This window comes from Diabrotica virgifera, chromosome 1 (genome assembly GCF_917563875.1).
Source record: "Diabrotica virgifera virgifera chromosome 1, PGI_DIABVI_V3a".
Taxonomy (NCBI): domain Eukaryota; kingdom Metazoa; phylum Arthropoda; class Insecta; order Coleoptera; family Chrysomelidae; genus Diabrotica; species Diabrotica virgifera.
This window is the reverse complement of record NC_065443.1, coordinates 139,986,530-139,998,723: the sequence shown is the minus strand read 5'-3', so window position 1 is coordinate 139,998,723 and position 12,194 is coordinate 139,986,530. Positions and strand designations below refer to the sequence as shown.

At 33.0% G+C, this 12,194-nt stretch overlaps 1 protein-coding gene across 1 annotated transcript in view; it reads left to right on the top strand.

The window, feature by feature from the left end:
- Window positions 1–12,194, top strand: part of LOC126891705 (putative odorant receptor 85d) — a 101,122-nt gene that overhangs the window by 36,146 nt on the left and 52,782 nt on the right. The window contains exons 4-5 of the mRNA XM_050660969.1: window positions 3,968–4,122; window positions 8,890–9,223. Of these exons, the coding sequence (XP_050516926.1) occupies window positions 3,968–4,122; window positions 8,890–9,223 (489 nt within the window). The remainder of the gene's footprint in view (window positions 1–3,967; window positions 4,123–8,889; window positions 9,224–12,194) is intronic.

Genomic DNA, 12,194 nt, shown 5'->3' with positions numbered 1-12,194 from the left:
ATTCAATTAAAGCTAAAAATTCAAATATTTTCATGACAATTGACATCGATGAAAGCGATTGTAGATATCTACAGTGCACGGAATCTAGCCCCAGTTCCGGCGCCAATTACATCTTTAACCCTGTTTCAAGTAACTAGTGTCGATGTACACTAGCCCAGGGGGACCTACGGCTTAACGTGCTCTCCGAGGCACGGTGAGACGGCTCGTGTCATTATTGGAAATGAAAATGGTTTGTCTTTAGCAGGGCTCGAACCCACGTGCACTGGCGTATGAGGCCAGTGATTATGCCGTTACTCCACGGCCGCTCGCTCGACTTTCACAATAATTATCTTTAACCGAGTTATTAAACCTTGAAAATGGTTATTTTGACGTTTTTCAAATTTTAAGTCGCTAATAACTCCATAAGAGTCAATTTTAGAGAAAAAAAGGCCCAACGGATCTAAAAAAATTTGTACGAAATGAAAAAATTACACACACCGGCAAAATTAGCCGAACACCTTAAAAATGGGACATGTTTGATGTCTCGAATTTCCTAAACCTGTTGTCCGATTTGAGTGATTCTTTTAGTAAGTTATAGCCTTATTAGTTAAGAATATCGGTGTAATAATATTGTTGCTAGACAGGTACATGTCATTTTATACCGGGTGTTACAATCATACTGTCTTTTTTTCTTAAAGTTCGGAACACCCTGTGGAATATTCTAGTATATATTATAATATTTTAAAATTAAAACTCGATTGTAGACTTAGGCTTTCTTAACATTTTCTTTTTTTGATTCATTTGCTTATGTTGGAAAATAAAAAGTTATGTGCTTTAACAACTAGCCATGTTTTTTATCAATAAATCCTCATAGTAGGGGAGGAAAGTATGCTAAATTTGCAGTTTGTAAAGATGTCTCTTATTTAAGATTTTAAAGTAACCCCCCAGCCCACCTCCGTCGGGGTCGTGTTTGGTGCCATTCGGTAGATTTTTGAAAAATATTGAATAGGTATATTTTGCAGTTTTACGATCTGATGTTTATTTCGCGAAATATCGCAGGGTTCGTATTTAAAATTTTTAATTTACCCCCTCCCCTCTCCGTGGGGTGTCACGAACCTCCACGGAGGTGGGGTGGGGGACTTAATTTAAAATCCCAAATAGGAGCCCCCAATTTTTATTGCAGATTTGGATTTTTTACGTAAAAATAAGCAACTTTTAGTCAACACATTTTTTCTAATTATGGATAGATAGCGCTATAATCGGAGAAAAATGATTGTTTCAAATGGGAAATTAAATTAAAAAATGGAAAGTCCCCCACTTTATGGAAAATTTAACTTAACCTTTTTCTGATTTTAGCACATACTCTTCACAATCCAATAGGTTCCCTTAAAGCTCGAGTAACTGCAAATTTAGTATACTTTCCTCCCCTACTATGAGGATTTATTGATGAAAAACATGGATAGTTGTTAACGCACATAACTTTTTTATTATCACACATAAGTAAATGAATCAAAAAGAAAAATGTTAAGAAAGCCTAAATCTACAATCGAGAGTTAATTTTAATATTTTACATGTGCGTGCTAAAATATTCCACAGGGTGTTCCAAACTTTAAGAAAAAAACACAGCATGATTTGTACACCCGGTATAAAATGATATTTACCTGTCTAGCAACAATATTATTACATCGATATTCTTAAATAATAAGGCTATAACATACTAAAAGAATCACCCAAATCGGATCAGTGGTTTAGGAAACTCGAGACATCAAACATGTCCCATTTTTAAGGTGTTCAGCTAATTTTGCTGGTGTGTGTATTTTTGCGAATTTGTTTAAAATCATTGTTTATCGCCAAATGTCACTAAAATCATTCATTATTAGCCCTCATTTTCGGCAGTAAAGTAACACTTTTTTGTATTGAAAGAAGAATGTTACTTTACCTGCCGCGATAATTAATCAAATTAACCGAGATTAAATGAAGTGGTCAATGGCAGCAATCGATTATTTATTTGAGTGAAATTAAAATTTATTTACTGTAATTATTAAAAATATTGTACAAAATTTATCTTATTTATTAATAAAATGTATGCGAAAAAGGAAAATTCTGTAGTGTTTCGCAATTATATTCATTCAAAATAAATCAAAACTTTACAGATTTAGTAATTAGGTAGGTATACAATATTGATAACTATCGATTAAACATCAAAACCGGCCATCATGCAAAATTCATCTGTGATTACTGTCATTGCTATAATACGAATTTTTTATTTCGTCTAAAATTAAAAAAATTTCCTCAAAGTTGTAAGTAAGTGTTAATGTTTTTTATGATTGACGGTACAATTTTGTACGCACCACCTCAATACTCTTTATCGAACGCGTATGTTCCTCTGCTCGTAATATCAGACTCGTTCGATAAAGTGTCACTTTACTGACTGACTTTACTGAAATCGGTTAAACAATTTTTCGACCGCGGTACCGCGTGACACCCTATGTATTTGTTATAAGGATTGTTATACGGATGTATTTCTTTGAGTAAGTTTGTGCAAAAAATCGAATCAGAATAATTTACCTTACGGGGGCGACGTTACAGACTATACTAATAAGTAGCTGAAACGGTCAAAACAAAGAAACGTACACTCATCAAAAATGCACTTGAGATTCTCGTATAATCAACATTTACTGAATCGATCCAGGAAGAGTCAACTCCAACTAGTAAAAGTTGATTTAAATTTTTAAAATCAACTTTTACTGCTCGTTTCAGTTGGAGTTGACTCCAACTAGTTGGAGTCAACTCTAACTGAGAATCAACTTGAACTGTAACAGTATGACTTTGAATCACCTTACTGGTTCGATAAAAATCAACTTTGCGTGAACTCGTCGAACTGAGCACGTTCTTGCCTTAAATGGCCGGATTGAGTCCAATCTTACCTTAACTACTGGTCGAACTGAGATCGCCCTTGCCTTAACTGGTTATTCATTTTTTAATAGTGATTTAGCGTTTTTTTGAAAATCAAATCGTGATGTTGCAATGCTGAAGTCAGGTATGTGTGTGAAGATGTATGTACGTGAGATGTCTTGTGTCGCTCTAGGAACACTGATCGTTGTAGTTGTTCCTCAATTTTCTAAACTTCCAATGAAAATCAAACCAACATACATAAGAAAGTTAAACCAAAACTACATAAAACACATAAAATTTAATAAAAACTTGTATGCATTAAGTTCCATTAATTTTCCGAACTAGCGGGTTTATTGGGCTGAATTTTTCAGTATTTGGTTGAAGTTTAATGTCAGCTAATATATATTTTTTACGTTTTAACTATTTTTTCTTTAATTTTGGACCATGTTGGGGGGGAGGAGATTCTGCCTCTGATCTTTAATTTTTTGAAGATGGAGCGCAACTGCAGCTATACTGGTATTGAATAAGTGTGAAGCATTCGTGAAAACATGATGTCTTATGTCGCTCTAGCAGCATATTTTTACCGCTTTTCTTCAGTTTCTGATGACTTTTCATTTTGGTTTGTTTTCTAAAGACTAAAATAGGATGCATCTATTTTTGACCACTGATTCATACGCAGCACGCATATAGACATAAAGTAAATGAGTATTTGTTCTTTTATTAATAAATATTTTCGTTTATTTGATTGTGAATTAGTGCACTTGACGTACACTGAACAACTGAATTCAATAACTTCAGAAGGCTGTAGCTTCCTAGCTAGATTAGATTAAGATTTACTTTAAATTAAAAAGAACTATCATTGACCAAAGTTTCGTTAAATTTGACCGAGCTCACTTTTCCATAAGGAGTGTTGTGTCGTCTTTTCCATAAAGCTCCAGGAAACGAGACCCATCCTTGGCACAAGGTGCCTCTATATGACGAAACAATAAGTCAGGAGACTTCTCAGTCAGGATAACGAAATAGGTGAACCTCAAATCCATGAAATTAATATTTAAACTACTGTAGATATTAATATTTGTTTTACTTTGTTTAGCCAAATTGAAGTTGCCGAAAGAGATTATAACAAATGGAATACAGAAACAGTTAATATTTATGACTCATATGCTAAATATACTCAACGTTTATCACTTTTTATGTTCCTATCTTCTGGAATGTGTGGAGTTACAATTGTTATTACTAAGTTTGTAGGTAAGTTATCCTAAAAGATAATCCTTGCATAATGTTTTACCAATTACCTATATCATCAATGTTGACAAAAAGCTTTAGGTTAAAAAGTTTTTATTAAATAAATTATGTCTGGAACCCAAACTATTATCAGGACTGATCTGTAACACAAAAAGATTAACATTGTTAACTGCAATTTTAATATCAAAATAAAACAAATATTTAGTTGTTCGTGTTTTATATAAATTTTAAATATACCAAAATTATTAAAATAATGTAATGAAAATACACTTTTTCAAAAGGTTTGTTCCAACACAACGAGAAACCGTCCATGTAATGATCACCGTCATGCGCACTACCATGGAACGCAGGATATACAGGCACATAACGCATGAAACCTATTATTTTATAGTAACGTGATCGTTACATGATGGTTCTTCGTTGTGTTGGAACAAACCTAAAGCTTCCTCTCTGTATATTTAAGCATACAACATATAAATTATAAAATAATGTTAACACTGCCGTATGCAAAATTTCGTTCTGTGGACATCATTAATTTGTAGCTCTCTTCACCGGGACGTAGTCTGGACATTACATGCTGTCAAAAGTAAATCAATATGGCGGCTGGGAGGCAGACATAAATGATACAAACATTGTAAATCATGATTTGGATTGGTAAAATGTATACACATTGCAAATCATGATTTGGGAGTGCTCCTAGTATCTTAAGGTATCTTGGTTTGTTTATTTCTAGTGCATGTTAATTGTGATTTAGTATAGGGTGTTTTAGATCATTTTAGTTACGTTTCTTTGTAATGTAATTTCATTTTGTACAAGGATTAATTTAACATTTTCACTGGAAAAATTAATTCAAAAAGATAATAATAGGCCTCATTTCTGTTGAGTATTGAAGTGTGAAATGCGAAGAAATCGTGATAAAGTTCAGTTTTATGGGTTAACATCAGTATATCCCATTCCACGAATATACGACCCTCTTGGATTATCGCGACAACGAATATATTTTACTGTGCAAAATATGAAGAACGAAAGTAAATTGCAAATTATATTGTTGTTTATTGAAGTAATTATTAGAGCAAAATACTTTCGTACTTCTTATGTTGCACACTACAATATCCGTTGTCGCGATAATCCAAAACAGTCGTATATTCGTGGAATACACCATACTACATTTTAAGCATAAACTGAACTAAATAAGTTATTATCTGAGATAACTCAGATGATAACTTTGATTATAACTAAGATGATAACTCAGATAATGATTAAATACTATAAAATGTCCTATAAAAATGCTGAATAAATGCTGAGTTAGTTACTAACTGTATATGTTACTTACGCTTGGAAAACTTTCTCCACTGTAGGTTTATTCAGTCTCCTATAAGGGAAAATTCTCCTAACGGAAAATGAATCTATATTATTTATTTTGCCAATCGTTTGCTTGTACCTACTAGTAATATCTGTATTGTCTACCAACAACTTTCGAAAATATTCGTGTTCATTATGTTATTTATTCACTGTTTAAAACTAAATAAAGTCGTGCAAGTACTTCTACAACTAAAAACAACACAAAATCAACAACAAAATGTTCGGAGTATACAACTAAAAACCTATTAAAGGTAAAAAACTTTGTGGAATACAATGTGGTAAAATAAAATGTTTGACAGTTTGACTCCCAGCAATGTCATAAACTATTAAAGGTAAAAAACTTTGTGGAATACCATATGGTACGAATGTAAACAAATACAATGTTTGACAGTTTGACTCCCAGCAGTATCATAAACGTCAAAGTCTTGGACTGTCCTGGGACTTCGGCTGAACTAGTTTTTAGGGTGTTTTCAATGTCAAACGCTGAGCGCACATGCATTTGAAATATGTAAGTTGGTAATATTCATTATTTATTTTTATATGTTTTAAATTAATTATTGGGCAATATAATAGTTATTTTCCTAACAAGTGCAGAAAGTCATACTTTTCCGCACGCGACTGAAGTTTGCCGAACGACGCGAAGCGGGAGTTCGGCAAGCAGTTGAGTGCGGAAAAGAGACTTTCTGCAAGCGTTAGGAACAATATTTTTTCTACGAGTCTTTAAAAAATGACCAAATCTTAATCAATTAATTTAATTAATATGAAAATACATACACAAATTAATTCTTTGACAAGATTGTCAAAACCAAAGTTTTAGCATAATTGGTTAGCATGACGACGATCTTGGTTTCCATGACGACGATTCAAAACCACTGTTATTGTCTACTGATTTTCGAATATTATGTCAAAATTATTTTATTTCATCGAATTCTCGCGTTAATTTCATTAAAACATGAACACAATTAGATATATTTGAAATAAATTAGTAAATAATATCTAAATATTAGTTTATTGCATATATTATAATTACTTTAAGGCCATATTAACATATCTAAATTAACACGCGTGCGGGAAAGTAAAACGCGTGCGGAAAAGTAAAACGCGTACGGAAAAGTAACACGAGTGCGGAAAAGTAAAACTTTCTAAACTAAAATGCGTGCGCGAAAGTAGACATTTTTGCACGCTCGCGCTCGTAGAAAAAATGATTAACATGGAATCTTCACATTTCAATAAAGTTGGCGTCAATGTTGTATGTATAATACTTGTGAAAAACATATAAAAATAAATAATGAATATTATTTATTTGATTCAAATGCATGTGCGCTTAGCGTTTGACATTGAAAATACCCTAAAAGCTAGTTCAGCCGAAATCCACGAGAGGTCGTCGTTGTGAGTTAACATCGCAAATTTTGCATCTATTTGTATAACTTTTTGAGGTATTTAATAAAATGATTTGATTTTAAAAGTGTTTAAACATTTTCAATTTCTTTGCTATCCGAAAATGCAGCAGCATTATATTCTAGTTAAATCGGAGAGTGCAGGAAGAGTGTATACCGGTTTTTGGGTATTTTTTACCCTCATCAATAGTCCCATATCCTTTTCTCTCCGATTTCACCAGGTACGCTGCTTTGGGCCTTTCCGAATCGCAAATAAAGAAATACCTCGGATGTACTAGAGACATCTACCGAAAAACAAAATAAGTTATCAATCGAAGTAGCACTGAAAACGACAATAAATATCGTTCTCATACCACCAGATTGACAACCGGTGGAAAACTTTCTTTTGTTACAACCTCCCGTGATTTTCAAAAATTATAAATCATGTAGGGTGCGGAGGAAATTAAGATGAGGGAATTTTAAGTAGTTCAGTTCCCAACTGCTCAGCGTGGTAAAAAATCCAAAAAGAAAGATTCCTTATTAGTACTCAACAAAAGAGTAAATGAATTAAAAATGTATAAACATTTTCAATTTCTTTGCAATCTGAAAATGCAGCAGCATTATACTCTATACCTCGTCCAATTTACTTACCGTTGCACGTCATCCGCGCCATAGCCTGTGACACGATACCAACACGAAATATCTAGGCGATAGGTGTGTTCACCTTTAGAATCATTTTGATTCTAAAAAAGAACACACCCACCGCCTAAATATTTCGTGTTGGTATCGTGTCACAGGCTATGGCGCGGATGACGTGCAACGGTAAGTAAATTGGACGAGGTATAGTTAAATAGGAGAGTGCAGGAAGAGTCTATACCGGTTTCGGGTATTTTTTTATTAAATTCCCTCATCTTAATTTCTTCGGCACCCTGTATGATTTATAATTTTTGAAAATCATGGGAGGTTGTAACCAAAGAAAGTTTTCCACTTGTTGTCAATCTGGTGGTATGGGAACAATATTTATTGTCGTTTTCTGTGCTACTTCGATTGATAACTTATTTTGTTTTTCGGTAGATGTCTCTAGTACATCCGCGGCATTTCTTTCTTTGCAATTCAGCAAGGCCCAAAGCAGGGTACCTGGTGAAATCGGAGAGAAGAGGATATGTGACTACTGATGAGGGTAAAAAAATACCCGTAACCGGTATAGACTCTTCCTGTACTCTCCAATTTAACTAGAGTATAATGCTGCTGCATTTCCGGATTGCAAAGAAATTGAAAATGTTTATACATTTTTAATTCATTTACTCTTTTTTTGAGTACTAAGGAATCTTTATTGTTGGAATTGTGGTGTTGGGTCCTTAAGGGACGGAAAGGGAGCCAACTATCGAAACTAGGGAAACACTGACTCTAAACTATATTTTTATTTAAAGGTTTACAACATCCATAATTGTAAGGTTAGGAACATGTTGTTTCGCGGGGTAGTCATTCAGACACCCATCTCGCATAAATGCTAACTATAATAGTACTCTTAATAATGAAATACTTGCCTCTATTTTACTCTATGAATGCCTCTATTTTACTTTACCCCTCTTCGGGATTTTATATCAATCTTTATTTTGGACTTTGAAAGTAAACGGTACGTGAGTATTGTTACTTACTAGCGAGGTTACCTACGCAAACTCCATCAATCAACCTTCGCTTTGTTTGTGATTATAGAAACAACATCTTCTGTATCGACTTAATTATGCTTAAATTATATACATATTTTGGATACATATTATATTATACAGTAAGGGTTTTTTCCCTTACTGTACAGAACTTTTACCACGCTGAGCAGATGGGACGTGAATTATTTAAAATGCCCTTATCTTAATTTCCTCGGCATCCTGTATGATTTATAACTTTTGAAAATCACGGGAGGTTGTAACCAAAGAAAGTTTTCCACCTATTGTCAATCTGGTGGTATGGGAACGATATTTATTGTCGTTTTCTGTACTACTTCGATTGATAACTTATTTTGATTTAATTTTAGTTTATGTCCAACAACTAAACGCAGCAGCTGCAGGTTTTCTAAATGATACCATAATAGAGAAACCTCTACCTTATATTATCTGGCGTCCAGTTGACGAAACGAAGCATTATATTATTGCCTTCACTCTCGATACTTTTTCTGCAACGATTGGATGTTCCTTTAATTCTGTAACTCAGATTATATTTATTTCGCTAATGACATACATCTCTGGGCAACTTATAATCTTACAGAATAACTTTAAAGAGTACGGGCCAAAATGCTCGAATCTAAAAAATTACGAAGAGAAATACGCTTATTTAAGACAGTTAATATTGGAACATAAAAAAATTATTAAGTAAGTTTTTTGTACATTAACAGATTAGTAATATTATTATTTTATATTAAGATTAAACAGTAGCGATCAACAGGTAGCAACAAAATATAACTTCAGGATATAGTATCATAAACTTTGGCAACAGTGGTAATCTTTGACATTATCTAAGATTAATATTTTGACAATATCATAGTCGCGCTAAATGGAAGTAATAGAAAACGATTTTATTATTAATAAATAGATATTTATAAAAATAAAACAAAATGGGTGAAAATTTTATGTTAAGATAGGTATTTAGAAACGTATTTGCATGAAATATCTAATAATAAAACAATAATAAATAATCATTTTTTGTTGTGAAGCGAAACAAATTTCGATTTTCGCATAATTTTGGTATGGTTTTTAATCGACTTTTTCTTGGAAGGTTTCACTTTATTTTTCGTTTGATTTACTTTTTCCATTTTGTTAAACTATTGATAATATTTTTAGAATAAAAAATCCTCCTAAAACTTTATATACTTGCATTAGAATTCGAAATGTTTTTACGTAAAATATACTTACATACCTACATATTATAACTAAAACTCACAATTAACAACAATCTATTCTTTCAAAGAGGCCAACAACTTATACAACAACAAATATATAATAAATTAACTATCAATAAACCCTACTTTCCTATGAAACAACAATAACGAATTCTTAAATTAACACACTACTGCACTGAACAGATATCGATAAAGATGACAGAACAGATTAGAGAAAATCTGATGCAGGTTTGTCAAAATGACAGTGATAATTTCACTAGGTTGCCTAATTAGTTATTTAGTTATATGTTCGATTTCTTGTTAGAAATAAAAAATTTTAGTAGTTCCAAGATTACACAAAATCTAGGCATGAGATAAAAAAATTTATTTGAAGAAAGTTTATTTTTTTTGTTCTTAATGGCGGTACAGGCTCCTTTTTTCAATATTTTATTTAGTTATAAAGTAATTTCCACGTCCTAACATATTTCTGAAATTGGCCTCTGTACCGCCATTCTTTATTATATTACGAATATGTCTGCCAAATATCTCGACAAAATATTCAAAATTAGAGCCGCAATCTTAGAACGCGTTTGTTGCTACCTGTTGATCGCTACTGTGGCCTCTTAAGATTTTATTTTTAATCAGAATACAGCAGGAAAGAATATTAGCGTCGAATACAACATCACTTTGTTAAGTTTAAAACTAGTTCTTCTTCTTCTTAAATGAGGCGAGACTCATTAGTCTCTGGTACTTGATCGTAAACCATTTTGTACCATACCTTGTTTTTTCCCTTAAACTCTAATATGTGATCTGGCCAACAGTTTTCTTATTGGTAGGTAGTTTTAGGATCTCTCGTGTATGCCAGCATTTTCATCGATGTCGCCCTATCTGCACCATGGTTCATTCCCCTTACCTAGTTTGAATAGGTGGTTTCTTAAACGGCAATGTCCAGCCACTATTTCAATGACTGTTTTGATCTCTCGTTTATTATGGTTCATCAAACTGTTCTAGAGTTTCTTATTAATACTAGGTTGTTCAATAAGTTTTGCGGTTCGATAAGAAAAACACAATTTTATGACTTGAAATACACTTTATTATTCGGTGTAGTCTTCCTGAACATCAATACACTTGTTTCCATGGGATTTTAATTTATAAATTCCATTCCTCAGGGCGAATCGGGAAGGACTGCAAAATACTCTTCCACAGTTGTTATATACTCATCATTTGATGAAAAACGCTTTTCACGCATACATTTTTTTAGGTATTAAAACAAGTGGAAGTCGCTAGGAACCAAATCTGATTAATACTGTGGATGTTCCAACAATTTTAACTTTACTTCATGGATTTTAGCCATTGGTAAAATGCTTATATGACACGGTGCATTGTTCTGATGAAAAAGGATTTTTTCTTTTGCAAACCGGGTCTTTTTTTACGAATTTTTTCCTTCAACTGGTCTGAAAGGTTACGATAATATCCAGAATTTATTATTTTGTCTGTTTGCAAGTAATCCACAAAAAAAAATCCTCTAACATCCCAAAAACTAATTCTAAAAACTTTTAAGGGCGATTTCTAGACACAAAACTCATTTTGCAGCCAAAAACCAGATTCTACCAATCTTTAACCTCTTGTTTTGATTCAGGATCATGGTGATAGACCAAGTCTCATTCATTGTGATGAATAAACACACAAAATCTACTTTATCCCTTCGAAAACGCCCTAAATATTGCTGAGAAAGTCGCATTCTAATCTGTTTGTGTTCCGTTGTCAGCTAATGTGGCACCCATTGTGACCACAGCTTCTTGACACCCAATACTTTGATCAAAATATTTCTTACACTGTCCAATGTAATGCCTAGGGATTCTACTAAATCACTTACTCGACGAGTTTCCAATACCATTGGCTGTGTTTTTTCTACGTTTTTTGGTGTTGTTGCTACTTTTGGGCGTTCTTGACGTGGATCGTCTTCAAGGCTTGAACGACCACGTTTAAATTCACCAACTCATCTTTTCACTGTAATAATTAAAGGAGAAGAGTCCTTATATACTGGTTCGTCCACATAAGTAGGAATAACAATTTTTAATTTTCTTGTTTTTGTAAAGAATATTTTAATTCATTTTCTTTTCAATATTATGGGACACCCCGTATATACGAGTAGGCCAATACCTAATTCAGTGAGTATGTATTAATTTTTATCATTATTTTCAAGTAAAAACCTTAAAGTTTTTTGTATGTAATTACCTGCCTACTCGCCTCATTTTTTAAAAAGACAATTCGCCAACCAACTCTCTTGGTTAACAGTCACTTACAATTATTCCGAAAAGTGTATAGAAACTCAATATAGTCCTCGCGAGTGATTTATACTACTCAGAATAGCAGTACGAAAAATAGCAGGCCTGCTCCAGCTTGTGCAACGAGAAATGACAAGGTAGGAAATATTTTTATTACAATTTACTTTAAGGTCTGGT